Source organism: Rhincodon typus, chromosome 3 (assembly GCF_021869965.1).
Source record: "Rhincodon typus isolate 14 chromosome 3, sRhiTyp1.1, whole genome shotgun sequence".
Taxonomy (NCBI): domain Eukaryota; kingdom Metazoa; phylum Chordata; class Chondrichthyes; order Orectolobiformes; family Rhincodontidae; genus Rhincodon; species Rhincodon typus.
Window position 1 is genome coordinate 69,013,111 of NC_063334.1, and position 15,043 is coordinate 69,028,153.

Sequence of the window (15,043 nt, forward strand, 5' to 3'; positions counted from 1 at the left end):
CAACATGACCTCATGGCTCCGAAACTCAATCCCTCTACCAATAAAACCTAACACACCGTACGCCTTCTTAACAACGCTATCAACCTGGGTGGCAACTTTCAGTGATCTATGCACATGGACACCGAGATCTCTCTGCTCATCCACACTACCAAGAATCTTACCATTAGCCCAGTACTCTGTATTCCTGTTACTCCTTCCAAAGTGAATCACCTCACACTTTTCCGCATTAAACTCCATTTGCCACCTCTCAGCCCAGCTCTGCAGCTTATCTATGTCCCTCTGTAACCTGCAACGTCCTTCCGCACTATCCACAACTCCACTGACTTTGGTGTCATCCGCAAATTTACTAACCCATCCTTCTACGCCTTCATCCAGGTCATTTATAAAAATGACAAACAGCAGTGGCCCCAAAACAGATCCTTGAGGTACACCACTAGTAACTGAACTCCAGGATGAACATTTCCCATCAACCACCACCCTCTGTCTTCTTACAGCTAGCCAATTTCTGATCCAAACTGCTAAATCACCCTCAATCCCATGCCTCCGTATTTTCTGCAATAGCCTACTGTGGGGAACCTTATCAAACGCTTTACTGAAATCCACATACACCACATCAACTGCTTTACCCTCATCCACCTGTTTGGTCACCTTCTCAAAGAACTCAATAAGGTTTGTGAGGCACGACCTACCCTTCACAAAACCTATCCCTCACCAAATTATTCCTTTCTAGATGATTATAAATCCTATCTCTTATAATTCTTTCCAACACTTTACCCACAACCGAAGTAAGGCTCACTGGTCTATAATTACCAGGGTTGTCTCTACTCCCCTTCTTGAACAAGGGGACAACATTTGCTAGTCTCCAGTCTTCTGGCACTATTCCTGAAGACAATGACGACATAAAGATCAAAGCCAAAGGCTCTGCAATCTCCTCTCTAGCTTCCCAGAGAATCCTAGGATAAATCCCATCCAGCCCAGGGGACTTATCTATTTTCACACCTTCCAGAATTGCTAACACCTCCTCCTTATGAACCTCAATCCCGTCTAGTCTAATAGACTGTATCTCAGTATTCTCCTCGACTACATTGCCTTTTTCCTGTGTGAATACTGACGAAAAATATTCATTTAGCGCCTTTCCTATCTCTTCAGACTCCACACACAATTTCCCACTACTGTCCTTGACCGGCCCCAATCTCACTGTAGTCATTCTTTTATTCCTGACATACCTATAGAAAGCTTTAGGGTTTTCCTTGATCCTATCTGCTAAAGACTTCTCATGTCCCCTCCTGGCTCTTCTTAGCTCTCTCTTTAGGGCCTTCCTGGCTAACTTGTAACTCTCAAGCGCCCTAACGGAGCCTTCACGCCTCATCTCTACATAAGCCTCCTTCTTCCTCTTGACAAGAGATTCAACTTGTTTAGTAAACCACGGTTCCCTCACTCGACCACTTCTTCCCTGCCTGACAGGTACATACTTCTCAAGGACACGCAGTAGCTGTTCCTTGAACAAGCTCCACATTTCAATTGTGCCCAGCCCCTGCCGTTTCCTTCTTCATCCTATGCATCCTAAATCTTGCCTAATCGCCTCATAATTGCCTTTCCCCCAGCTATAACTCTTGCCCTGCGGTATATACCTATCCCTTTCCATCGCTAAAGTAAACGTAACCGAATTGTGGTCACTATCACCAAAGTGCTCACCTACCTCCAAATCTAACAGCTGGCCTGGTTCATTACCCAGTACCAAATCCAATGTGGCCTCGCCTCTTGTTAACCTATCTACATACTGTGTCAGGAAACCCTCCTGCACACATTGGACAAAAACTGACCCATCTAAAGTACTTGAACTATAGCGTTTCCAGTCAATATTTGGAAAGTTAAAGTCCCCCATAACAACTACGCTGTTACTTTCGCTCCTATCCAGAATCATCTTTGCAATCTTTTCCTCTACATCTCTGGAACTTTTCGGAGGCCGATAGAAAACTCCCAACAGGGTGACCTGTCCTTTCCTGGTTCTAACCTCAGCCCATACTACCTCAGTAGACAAGTCCTCATCAAACGTCCTTTCTGCCACCGTAATACTGTCCTTGACTAACAATGCCACACCTCCCCCTCTTTTAGCACCTTCCCTGATCTTACTGAAACATCTAAACCGCGGAACCTGCAACAACCATTCCTGTCCCCGCTCTATCCATGTCTCCGAAATGGCCACAACATCGAAGTCCCAGGTACCAACCCATGCTGCAAGTTCACCCACCTTATTCTGGATGCTCCTGGCATTGAAGTAGACACACTTCAAACCACCTTCCTGCCTGCCGGTACACTCTTGCGACCTTGAAACTTTATTTATGACCTCACTACTCTCAACCTCCTGTACACTGGAGCTACAATTCAGGTTCCCATCCCTCTGCTGAATTAGTTTAAACCCTCCCGAAGAGCATTAGCAAATTTCCCCCCCCAGGATATTGGTACCCCTCTGGTTCAGGTGTGGACCATCCCGTTTGTAGAGGTCCCACCTACCCTAGAATGAGCCCCAATTATCCAGGTATGTGAATCCCTCCCTCCTGCACTATCTCTGTAGCCACTTGTTCAACTGCTCTCTCTCCCTAATCCTCGCCTCGCTAGCAGGTGGCACGGGTAACAAACCAGAGATAACAACTCTGTTTGTTCTAGCTCTAAGCTTCCACCCTAGCTCCTTGAATTTCTGCCTTACATCCCCATCCCTTTTCCTACCTACGTCGTTGGTGCCTATGTGGACCACGACTTGGGGCTGCTCCCCCTCCCCCTTAAGGATCCCAAAAACACGATCCGAGACATCACGGACCCTGGCACCTGGGAGGCGAGTCTCTCTCGTTCCCACAGAATCTCCTATCTGTCCCCCTAACTATGGAGTCCCCAATGACTAATGCTCTCCTCCTCTCCCCCCTTCCCTTCTGATCAACAGGGACAGACTCTGTGCCAGAGACCATGGCTTACCCCTGGTAAGTCATTCCCCCCCAGCAGTATCCAAAACGGTATACTTGTTTTTGAGGGGAACAGCCACAGGGGATCCCTGCACTGTCTGCCTGTTCACTTTCCGTCCCCTGACTGTAAGCCATCTACTTTTTTCCTGTACCTGAGGTGTGACTACCTACCTGTAACTCCTCCTAATGTGGATAAATGCAAGGTGATGCATAATGGAAGATGAAATTCAGTTGCAAATTATACAATAAACGGCCGAACCCTTAGGAACATCAACATACAGGGGGATCTGGGCGTACATGTCCGCAGAACCCTGAACATGGTAACACTGGTGAATAAGGTGGTCAAGAAGGCAAACACCACTTGCAACACTTGCCTTCATCGGCCAGGGCATCAAATATGAAAGTTGGCAGTTATGTTACAGCTGTACAAAACTTTAGTCAGGCCACATTTGGAATATTGTGTGCAGTTCTGGTCGCAACACTACCGAAAGACGTGGATGCTTTGGAGAAGGTGCAGAGAAGGTTAACCAGGATGTTGCCTAGTCTGGAGAGTTTTATTATGAGGAGAGGTTGGATAAACTCGGTTTGTTTTCACTGGAAAGATGGAGGCTGAGGGCCGACCTGTAACGGGTCTACAAAATGATGAGAAGCATAGATAAGGTGGATAGTCAAAGGCTTTCTCCCAGGGTGGAAAGTTCAATTATAAGAGGGCGCAAGTTCAAGGTGAAGGGAGGAAAGTTTAGGGGAGAAGTGCAGGGAAAATTTTTTACACAAAGGGTGATAGGTGTCTGGAATTCACTGCCAATGGAGGCGGTGGAAGCAGGCACGTTAGCAACGTTCAACATGCATTTTGATAGACACATAAATGAGAGGCGAACAGAGGAATAGAAACTGCACGTGGGCAATAAGTACCGGGTCTAAATAAGGATAAGAATTGGCACAGCTTGGTGGGCCGAAGGGCCTGTTCCTGTGCTGTATTGTATAACTGTGTTGTACTGTATTGTAAGAAGGTGATTGATGCCCTATTTCTTAAACCACCAGTAATAGCTTGATACAACTAATCTCCTTGCCAGATAATTTGAGAGATCCATTCAGAGTAATTTTCAGATATGGAGTCATATCCAAAGCATTCAGAGTACAATCTAATAATGAACTATTCAGTTTTTAGAACAATCTGATAGTTTTATGGTCACTCTTACTGATACTAGTTTTATACTTCCTAGATTATATTTCCAAGATACTGAATTTGAACTGTCAAATTGGCATAGTGGGATTTTAACTCAGCAACACAAAAACAGCAATAGGCTACTCAGCCCTTGGGTAAATTCTATCATTTAATGGGCTGGATGGCTGAGGGTAGGCTCCCCACACCCCGTGTAATTGTCCAGCGTGAGTCCGCCTCTATTCGACCAGCTTGTCCAGTTCAATTTTTTTGGATGATAGCCTGTTAATCAGTATGAAATGGGAACTCCATCCATGAGGAAGTCCCACCCCATTGGACTATTAGTCAGTTGCAAGCTGTCAGTTCTGCCCCACGTTAGGTTTGGTGGCCACTGCTGGCACTGCAGGAGGCCAGAGAGGTTGAAGAATATCAACAATCCCAAACCAAGGTCAACCAAGAGGTTGACTGCAACCATGTCAGCAAGACCAGTCATATGGATGGAATACACATTGGAAAGACAAGAGGTGGGGAGGAGTAACTGTGGAAGGTTGATCCTATTGGCATGGGAGAGAGACTAGCCCTTAACTCCCACCCACTCCTCCGTCTTTTTCACTGCCTGGCAGCCCACAAGATAAACAAGGTTGGACTACATGTTGGGCAGAGGTCTCTCTCTTGTCACCTTTTAATTCACAAGCAAAGGCAGGACGAGGCCCTTCATCTGGCATTCATTGCCTGCTTAAAGGCCATGGGCTGGTGGATCACCAACACCACTTGTGCCACCTGTAAAACCGTGGTACAGGCAGGCTGACAGACCAGTGGCATGCACACGGCCACCTGCATGATGCCCTCTAAGTTACAGGTCCATCATCTGTTATCCCACCGGAAAGTGGTTTATAAATTCCTTGAGATCATGGATGATTAAAGTTATAATTCCAACCGCCTGCCTGAGCTTCACATCTCCTAATACTAACGGCCAACAAAAATCTCATAACAATCAGGGATTTATAATTACTTACTGAACACAAATCCATGCTTTTCTTCAAGAGTTAAGAGTCCCACACATCTCCCACCCTTTGTACGGAGACGTGTTTATAAATTTCAGTCTTGGAGAGTCATCTCTGTTTGAAGTTTATATTTCCTTGGTTGTGGAATTCTCATTCAGTGGAAAAATGTCCTCTCTATCTATTCCATCAACTCCTTCCAAATTTCTAATCTGTCACTGTTTTAAGATTATTAGTCCACACTTCTATACCAAAGAAACATCACCAGTGCACGGCAATCCTCTGCCTTCCCTGATTTGTGAGGTAAAAAACAATATTTTAATAATGATATGTATACCAACACAAAGACGTCATGTATAGGACAAAGCTGTGTTTTATTTGTGTGTAAAAGGAAGTTTAAATCTCTACAAGAGGATGCTGATTAAAGTAAAATCTGAAAAGAATTTTTGGAATTGTAGCAACTACAGAATGGAAAGTTTGATGAGTCCTGGAAAGAGTGTGCATCCAGCTGGTGTGCTATTAAAAGGGAAGCATGTAATTATTCCCGGAGCTGTTTTTGTTCTTAAACTTTTCTCTCATCAATTAATTCAACATGTAAGTAACTAATGAAATTATTATTGCTTTTGTGAATTTCAAACCTAACATTCGAGAACATAAGGAATAGGAGGAGGGCTTGAACATACTCTGTGAATCAATAACATCACGGCAGAACTTCATAATGTTTGACTGCCTTGTAAGTTGAGATTGTTTCTAGTTTTGAACGTATGCAATAAACTCAACCTCCACAGCTCTCTGAAGTAAACAAAAAATTCCATTTCCAAGGGTTCACCATCCACTGGGAAGTACTTTCCTTCTGGGGTCAGGAAACAGATGGCAGCATCGTTTCAGGGAGCAGGTGGAGAGGAGGTGGTGGACACTTGCAGTCTACTGTTATTTCAGAGGAGGGCTGCAAATTGGCTGGAGGCTAGCTGGCCAATCAGAGGCTGCTGGTATGGGAACAAAAGCAGAATCGTAGTAGTCGTAGGGCCTGCATCTGAATACATTACAGCAATGTTACTGTGGCTGCTGTTTGCAAGAGAAGATGAAGCACTGGGGATTGAGGAAGATAGGCAAAGGCCTCATCCCCTCAACATGCCTGGTGGCTCAGTGGTTAGCGACCCAGGTTCAAATCCACCCTCGGGCGATTGTCTGTGTAGAGTTTGCACATTCCCCCCGTGTCTGCATGGGTTTCCTCTGGGTGCTCCAGTTTCCTCCCACAGTCCAAAGATGTGGGGGATAGGTGGCTATGCTAAAAAAATTGCCCGTAGTGTTCAGGGATTTGTGTATTGGGTAAGTTGTTGGGGGGTGGGTCTGGGTGGAATGCTTTGAGGGTCGGTGTGGACTTGTTGGGCCGAAGGGCCTGTTTCCACATTGTAGGGATTTTATGATCATCATTAATGCTGATTCTCTCAATCCAACATTGACGTCCTTCTAAGACTGCTGAGGGAGAGGAGAGATGTCCACTTTCTAGAGGATAAAAAGAGTAGGCCACTCTTCCAAATACCCAGAGGGCGGTGGGAATTTGGAACTCACTACCTGTAAGAGTGGAGGCAGAAACCCTCAGAACATTTAAGAAGTACTTTGATGAGCACTTTCAATGCCAAAGTATTCAAGGCTATGGGCAAAGTGCTGGAAAATTTGACCAGTACAGACTCAATGGGTCAAAGGGCCTTTTTTAGTGCTGCAGAACTTGATATGGCTCTGGGACACATTGCTGGGGAGGTGGAGAAGCAGATACCATAGCAACGTTTAAGAGGCATTTAGATAAACACATGAACAGGCATGGAATAGAGTGATACGGACCACGTGCGCCTGATCCTGTACTGTGTTATTCTGCACTTTACATTTCTAAGCTGCTACGACTGCATTGGCTGAGACCATCAACAGCAAAAATGTGGTCCATTAGAACGGAGTCCAGCGCAGGAAAGGGTTCAGTAATCTTCTTCACTCTGGGAAGGTTAGTATAATGCCAGGCCTTCAGAACAGGCCTCTGGGTATTCAACCTCCAGCCGTGACTTCAGGTCAGCAATCTAATGATGCCCACTGCTCCTGACAATGTGAGGAATGTGCACCCAGGGCACTTACTGACACCTCAGAATGGCTCATGCCCTAGTTTATATAAACAACTAGCCAACATATCTCTTGCAGGAATAATGGCTAACAATGTGAGAGAGAGAGAGACTGACAAGAGGAGGAGTGCTCCATATCCAGATTATGACTGCCATGGAGATCACAAGTACAGCCTTGCAGTGCTAGTCAGAAAAGGAGAGATTAACATTCCCGGTGAAGAGGGCAAAATGTTTTTGCAATCTGTCAAGGAAGGGGATACCAGGCACTCATCCCCTTCTGACAACGAAAGACAACTGCATAAGGAAGCTTCAGCACCACAGATACTTTTGCAGTCTAAGGTTGGTTCTCATGATATCTTCCTGTTTCTCTCACAGATTCTAATATGGACAGCAGCCGCTGTAGTAATTGCAACAAGGTCAGCAGGTGGACCTCACAGAATATCAGTTCCCTGATAGGGTTGTTAATCTGGTACAAATAGGGAGACCTGGCTGACAGATAAACAGGAATGGTAGACATCCTGTTCACTCTGACAGCTGGCTCAGACGGAGCTGGATCAGTGTCAAGGGTTCTCCATGTGTAAAGAAAGGGGTATTTGATGATGGGATACCAGAGTTATTTCAGTGGCGATCAAAGAAAAGCATGCCCCTGAGGAAATTCCCTTTAACAGTCTTCTTTGAGTTGAGATAAGCATTCCTGGCATCATGCCATTATTTGAGAAGCTTGACTCATTCAATCTTGCCATTCAAGACTAGGCCCAGTATGTGAAAAGAAAGCATTTTGTTTTCTAGGCAAATAACACTGGGGCAGATGAAAAGCAACAAGTAATTCTCCTGACAGTGTATGGACTCGCAACTTTTTCGGTTATTAGAAGCCAAACTTTCCCTGAGGCACCAGATACTAAAACCTTTCAAGGGTTGAAGGATTTAGTTAAGGAATATTACAACCCCAAGACTCCTCTAAATTCTGAGGCACTATCGGTTTTACTCGGCAATTTGAGAACCAGGGAATCCTTATCAAGATTTTTGACGACTGGCAGAAGCATTTGACTTTAGTCTAACGCTTCATGGGAGGCTGAGAGACTGTTTCATATGTGGGATTAATGATGTAACCATGCAAAACTGCCTACTAGCTAAAGCCCAATTGAACTTCAAACAGGTACTAAAACTGGCTTTGCCATTGGAAAGTGAGGCTAGTGGAACATACGAGTTGCAGGGGATTCCAATGTAGACATTCTTGCGAAGCTGACTGAACTTGGGAAGGATATCATTAAGCTGGAGGGAGTTCAGAAGAGATTTACCAGGATGTTGCCGGGTAGGAAGATTTGAGCTATAAAGACAGGCTGCATTTGCTGGGACTTTGTTCTCTGGAGTGTCGGAGATGAGAGGTGACCTTATAGAAGTTTATAAAATTATGAAGGGTATAGATCCGGTTAATAGTAGGTATCTTTTCCCTAGGATGGGGTATTTCAAGACTAGGGGCACATTTTTAAGGTGAGAGAAGAGATATTTTAAAAAGACATGGGGGCATAGTTTTTACACAGAGGGTGGTTTGTGTGTGGAATGAACTTCCTAAGAAAATGGTGGATGCGGGCACAATTACAATGTTTAAAAGACATTTGGATAAGTACATGAATAGGAAAGGTTTGCAGGGATATGGGGCAGGAGCAGGCAGGTGAGGATGATTTAGTTTGGGATCATGTTCAGAAATGGACTGGTTGAACTGAAGAGTCTGTTTCCGTGCTGTATGACTGTATGACTGTATGACCACTTGAGTGAAGGCAATTGCACAGCCTCACTAAGGACATATCCTGGACAGAGGGACTCTAGGTCAGCCCACAGCAAAAGCCCAAAACAAAGTCAAGCCTTGGCGAAACAGTTAACATTTTCTTCAGGATTCGGGCCGGCAAGCCATTTTAGTTGCTGCTGGTATGCAGACTCGAGACAGCAAAAGTGTCCACAAAGATTGAATAAGAGTACTCATAGACTGATATCCAAGAGAGTGCACACCCTGGAAAGTTCAATTACAGCTGGTTTGGAACAATTAAGTTGCTTAGCAACATCCAAATCAGAACCAATAAAATAAATATCTGGTTAAATGGTCACCAGGTTCTAATGGAGGTTGGTACTGGTGCAGCCATTTCAGTGATCATAGAAGCAGTCTTTAACAAAACGTGCTCTGGACTCCAACCCTTACATTTATGCAAGGCCTTGGAAAGACTGAGAACCTATAGTGGGGAACCTTTACAGATTAAGGGTACAACTTCGATTCCAGTCTCATATGAGAAGCAGGTGTTCAGTTACCACTGATTCTAGTAAAAGGCTCGGGCCCAAGCTTGATGGGCGAAATGGGTCAAGAAAAGTTCACCTAGATTGGCTCAATATTTTTCAATTACAAAATGGCTGCCTGAGTGAAGTCATAATAAATACCAGAAAGATTTTTCAGGAAGGTCTTGGGACTATCAAAGGAGCCAAGGCCACACTGCATGTTGACCAGGAAGCAATTCCACGATTCTGCAACACCCATCCAGTGCCATTTGCCTTACAGGAAAAAGCAGAGGCAGAAACCAGGAGGCTGAGAAGCAGAGGAATCATTAAATTGGTAAAGTTTGCAGAATGGGCAGCACCGGTTATACCGATTGTGAAGCCTGATGGGTTGGTTCACCTTTGAGGATTTTAAACAAATGGTAACCCATTTTACACAGCTTGATACTACCTAATCTCTCAGAGGATTCATACACAAAACTGGCAGGTGGGCTGTCATTCATGAAGCTGGACACGAACCATGCGTACTTGCAATTGCTGTTACAGGAGGTATCCCAGAATTATGCTTTAATTAATACCCCCAAGGATTTGTACCAATATATGAGACTGCCATTTGGGGTATCATCAGCCTGTGCAACTTTTCAGCAGACAATGGAGAACATTTTACAAGGTCTTATCTCAGGTAGCTATTTACCTAGATGACAAGTTAATAACAGGAAAGACCAATATGGAGCACTTCGACAACTTGGACATAGTTCTTAAACATTTTTCCCAGACAGATGTATGCCTTAGAAGGGAAAAAATGTGTGTTCCAGACACCCTAAGTGATCTACTTGGGCTGCAGAGTCAACAAGACTGGGTTTGAACCGGTGAAAAAGTTGAGGGCAATCAAAGGTGCCCTGGCTCCCACATCCGTACCAGAGCTTAGTTCTTTCCTTGAGTAGGTGAATTATTATTGAAAGTTCATACATAACCTGGCCTCCAACATGGCACCTTTACATCAACTCGTAAACAAGGGTCAGCCTTGGAAATGGTGGCGTAGCCAAGCCATAGCTTTCAGGGAAGTGAAGAAACAGTTATCATCCCCTAAGGTGTTGGCACTTTAATGATCCCAAGCAAGATTGTATCGTATTGACATGCAATGCCTCCCTGTAAGGCATCAGGGTAGTATTAACTCATAGGTGGCCCAATGGTGAGGAACACCCAACAGCATATGAATCCCTGACTTTGGCTAATGCAGAGAGTACATACACGGAGATAGAGAAGAAAAGTTTGGCACTCATATTTGGAGTCAGGAGGCTACACCAATACCTTTTATGGATGAAAATTTGTAATAATAACGGACCACAAACCCCTACTAGGTCTACTTAAAGAGGACAAGGCAGTGCCACTAATAGCTTCAGGCCGAATTCAACAGTGGGCTCTAAAACTAAGTGTGTATATTTACAAATCGGTACACTGTCCGGGAGGCCAAATAGCAAATGCAGATACATTGAGCCACCATCCTTTGGCAGATTTGGAAGAACCTGGCCTGCTGCTAAAACACCTCAGGAGGAGCTACAAAAGAAAACACGAACTGGCCTATATCCTCGGACTCAGAGGGAGAGGAATGTAGTAATTGTAACGAGGTCAGCCAGGTGGGACCTCATAGAACATGCATTCCCTGATTGGACCACATTAGCAGCCCCAATCCGATGGTGTCGGGGCAGAGGGTTGATCGGTGAAACAGGGAAAACTATGAACAGATGGATATCATTTATTAATGGTAACAGTGAATCTATTCCAATGTGCATGTTCAATGCAAGGGTTCATACCGGAAGGTGAAAGTGAGGTCCAGACCATAAAATTCTCCTGGGTTAGAAGGGCTCAGCACAAACAATCCCTGGCAATGACAGCATCTGGATGAAATTTTCAAGTCCCTTGCTGGGCCTGGTCCTTCTGTAGGCAGATGGACCAATTTGTTTTCTGTGTTCTCACCATCCTCCACTTTCGTCTTTTCTAGTCACACCATTAAAAGTCTGATGCCTCTGACACATTAATAATTAGAGTTGAACATGCTGAAAAATGACCCATTTCCCTAACTGTTTTCTGTTAGTTAATCTTCCCGTGGACTGCAGTGCTGCCAAGCCTAAACAGCTGTTGACCATCTGAATTGGCATCATCTCTCGAAAGATGGATCATTGTCTCCAATAGAAGGCAGCAAAGTGGTAGATTGAGATTCAATCCCGCTGAGACTCCTGGGAATGGTCGCAGTGAGGTTGAAACTGGCCCTTTGGGCACAATCTAGGTTGACACTTCAGTTGGAGTTGCAGACGTGTCATAATTCAGTTGAGATTTTAAATCCGGGCTTTGTCTGCTCCTGTGTTTGTTGAGATGGGTATTAAAGATTTTCTGCCATCATTTAAAGAAGTGGAGTGGTCTCCCAGTTAAAGATAAGCAATAGATGCCAGTAGTACCCACATCACAAGGAAAAAAATTGTTATTATGGTTTGACATGTAGTAATATTTTAGGACTTGAGTTTGGAGGCTTGTGCTTAACTGGATTTTTTAAAAAAGAAGCCAAAACCACATAGATAATTGTAGGTCTTTGCAACTTGAGCTCACTTCTGGGAAAACACTTTTTTAAACTATCTGGTTTTATGGCTTTCCTGATTGAGTAGTATTTCACAAGCTTGGATCTTCAGTTGCAAAGCTTGCTGTAGGAAAGGAGCTGCTCAGTTCACGTCTCCTGTTTCTCATCAGTATGAACCTCAGATTGTCCTCTGGAAGACTTGTTGATCCTGAACAAGTTGTATTCTGCCAAGATTCTGGAGATGGAGCTGCCACATGTCTACACATGCTGGAACATTAGGATGACAACCAACTGAACAACTCAATCCTTATCACTTATGCTTCAAGAATGAAAACTTATTGGAGAAAAGGGTTTTTCCCACCAAAGGTGAATCTCTGCAGGGAGAAATCTTTTCCTCCCTTCAGTGTGTGAGTGAGTGAGCAAGCGAGGCAGGTTTGGTTATTTGGAGGGGATAAACATTTATATTTTCATATTACAAATGAAGTGTGTTAACCAGTTTTGAATCATCATTGAATAAGCTTTGCTCCATAGTACATTAATAATATTGTATTTCCTAAAGAAATCCGATTGATATGTCTTTTCATTTTTAGTCTAATGTAGAGAAAGCATATGATTGGCCATAATATGCAGAAATTCCATTTGCTTTCCTTATTATATACTGTTCTAGTGTACTACCTTTCTATAAATCATTCATGAGGATCTCTGCACTGAAGCTTCTCTCCATTTAATAACAAGTTGGCTTTCTATTCTTCTAACCAAAATGGATTACCTTACACTTACCTGCATTAAACTCCATCTGCTAAATTTTGACCCATTCACCTAACGTATCCATATCCATTTGTAAATTTCTTATTTCTTTACTGCTTACTTTCCCACCTATTATAGTGTCATTGGCAAATTTATCTATAGTACCTTCTGTCCTTGCAACCAAGTCATTAATATAGATTGTAAATAGTTGGGGCCCGAGAGCCAAACCCTGTGGCACCCCACTAGGTCTGTCTTGCCAACTAGACAAGGCTTCAACTGGTTAGCCAATACTCCATCCAAGCTAACATATTACCCCTAACTCCATGTGATCTTAAAGTGATGCACCAAAGATTACTACACAAGTTATCAAATGCCTTCTGGAAGTCCAGATATACTACACTAACAGGATCCCCAATATCCACCGTTTGTTACATCTTCAAAAGGACTCTAGTGAATTAGTCAAATATAATTTTCTCTTCATAAAACCATGCTGATAAACTGCATATTGACTTTCCAAATGTTCTATTACTTACTAAGGAATGGATTTTAACAATTTCCCAATGACAGATGTTAAACTAACAAGTTTATAGTTTCCTACTTTCTGCCTGCATCCATTTTTGAATCAGGGTGTTATATTAGCATTTTTCTAATCTACTGGAACCTTTCACACATCCAGGGAAGTTTGGAATATTATAAGAAATGGATACACTGTCTCCACTGTCATTTCCTTCAGGACCCTAGACTGTAGGCCATCAGGCCTGGGATTTTATCTGCCTTCAATCGGAGTAGTTTCCTCTGTAGGTTTTCCCTAGTGATGAGGATTGTTCCAAGTTCCTCTCTTTCTATAACTTCTATATTCCCTGTTATTATTGGGATGGCACTAGTCTCCTCCACCACGAAAACAAGTAAAATATTGATTAAGTGACTCTGCTGTAGGGAGAATACATTATTAATTGGCGCAGTAACTGAATGCAGTATCGAAATCTGGGTTTAAATTAATTGAGAGAAATAAAAGGAATTAGTCTTTCACTGATACTCTCCTCACTTAGCCAAGGTGCATTACCATTGTCACATGTTTAGCCGCTTCTTAGAGAAGTCCAATACTTCTTACGATTAAATAGATTAATGCATGTTTTTGTCAGTTACTCAGAATTTTTATCAGTAACTCTAAGCTACCAATCGTTCAGTAGATGAGTACATCAAACATATTAATCAAGTCCTACAGAGTAGGAATGTCCTACATTTGATCTATGGTCAACCAAAAAGTGATATTGTTAAATAAGCCACATAGTCCCCACTTTAAGGAGAAGAAAATAAGAGATGATTTAAGCTTTGTATCCAACAATGCCTGCTGGAAATACACATGTGGTGAGCACAGGATCAGATTCACCTATGATCCCTTCCACATGATTAAGTACCCAGCTGACATTCAGTGTCCAGGCTCCCTATCCCCAATGTTGCTGAGAAACCTGCATCAATGGAATCATACCCCAACACAAGTGACTTCATCAGGAGAGACATTTTCAAAAAAAAAAAATAGATTCAAAGCTGATTTTCATGTCAGAGTATACAGCATGGAAACAGACCCTTTGATCCAACTAGTCCACACTGACCCCTACTACAGAACATAGAAAAACACAGCAAAGTTATTTGCTACAATGATAGAGGTCTGAAATTAATTTGATAAAGTTCTAGAAATTGTGCATAGGTCCCAGTGCACAAGGTTTAGAATGCCCATAACCTAGTCTACATCCTAAAAAGCACAACTGTGAAAAAAGACTTCTGAATCAGTTTTCAGCACGAGCACGAGCGCGCGCGCGCACACACACACACACACACACACACACACAGAGTCAGTAAATGAAAAAATCTTACTGTCTGAATTGAATAGATGCACTGACAACAATGCTGCAGGGTGAATGAAGATCACATATAAATGTAGACCTGTTTGCGATTGTTTGGTAGATCAAAACTGAAAGACAAAACTGAACAAAAATTTGAAAGTTACACATCAAAATAGATATATTCGATAATATTTTTAAAAACATCAAAAACCAAAGCAGCTACCTGCAAACAGCTCAAAAAAAAAAACTTGATTCAGAGATGGTGGGAACGCCAATCCTGGAGAATCTGAGATAACAAGGTGTAGAGCTGGATGAACACAGCAGGCCAAGCAGCATCAGAGGAGCAGGAAAGCTGACATTTTGGGTCTGGACCCTTCTTCAGAAAAATGA

General features: G+C 43.2%; 1 protein-coding gene across 8 annotated transcripts in view; it reads right to left on the reverse strand.

Annotated features, from left to right (window-relative positions):
- Window positions 1-15,043, reverse strand: part of LOC109918326 (tumor necrosis factor alpha-induced protein 8) — a 126,449-nt gene that overhangs the window by 35,009 nt on the left and 76,397 nt on the right. For 7 of the 8 annotated variants that reach the window (XM_048620669.1, XM_048620642.1, XM_048620654.1 and 4 more), the window contains one exon: window positions 14,685-14,794. In XM_048620669.1, the coding sequence (XP_048476626.1) occupies window position 14,685 (1 nt within the window). In that variant the 5' untranslated portion in view covers window positions 14,686-14,794. Of the gene's footprint in view, window positions 1-14,684; window positions 14,795-14,876; window positions 14,966-15,043 lie in introns of those variants that run through there. The other variant, XM_048620673.1, reaches the window with a different exon arrangement.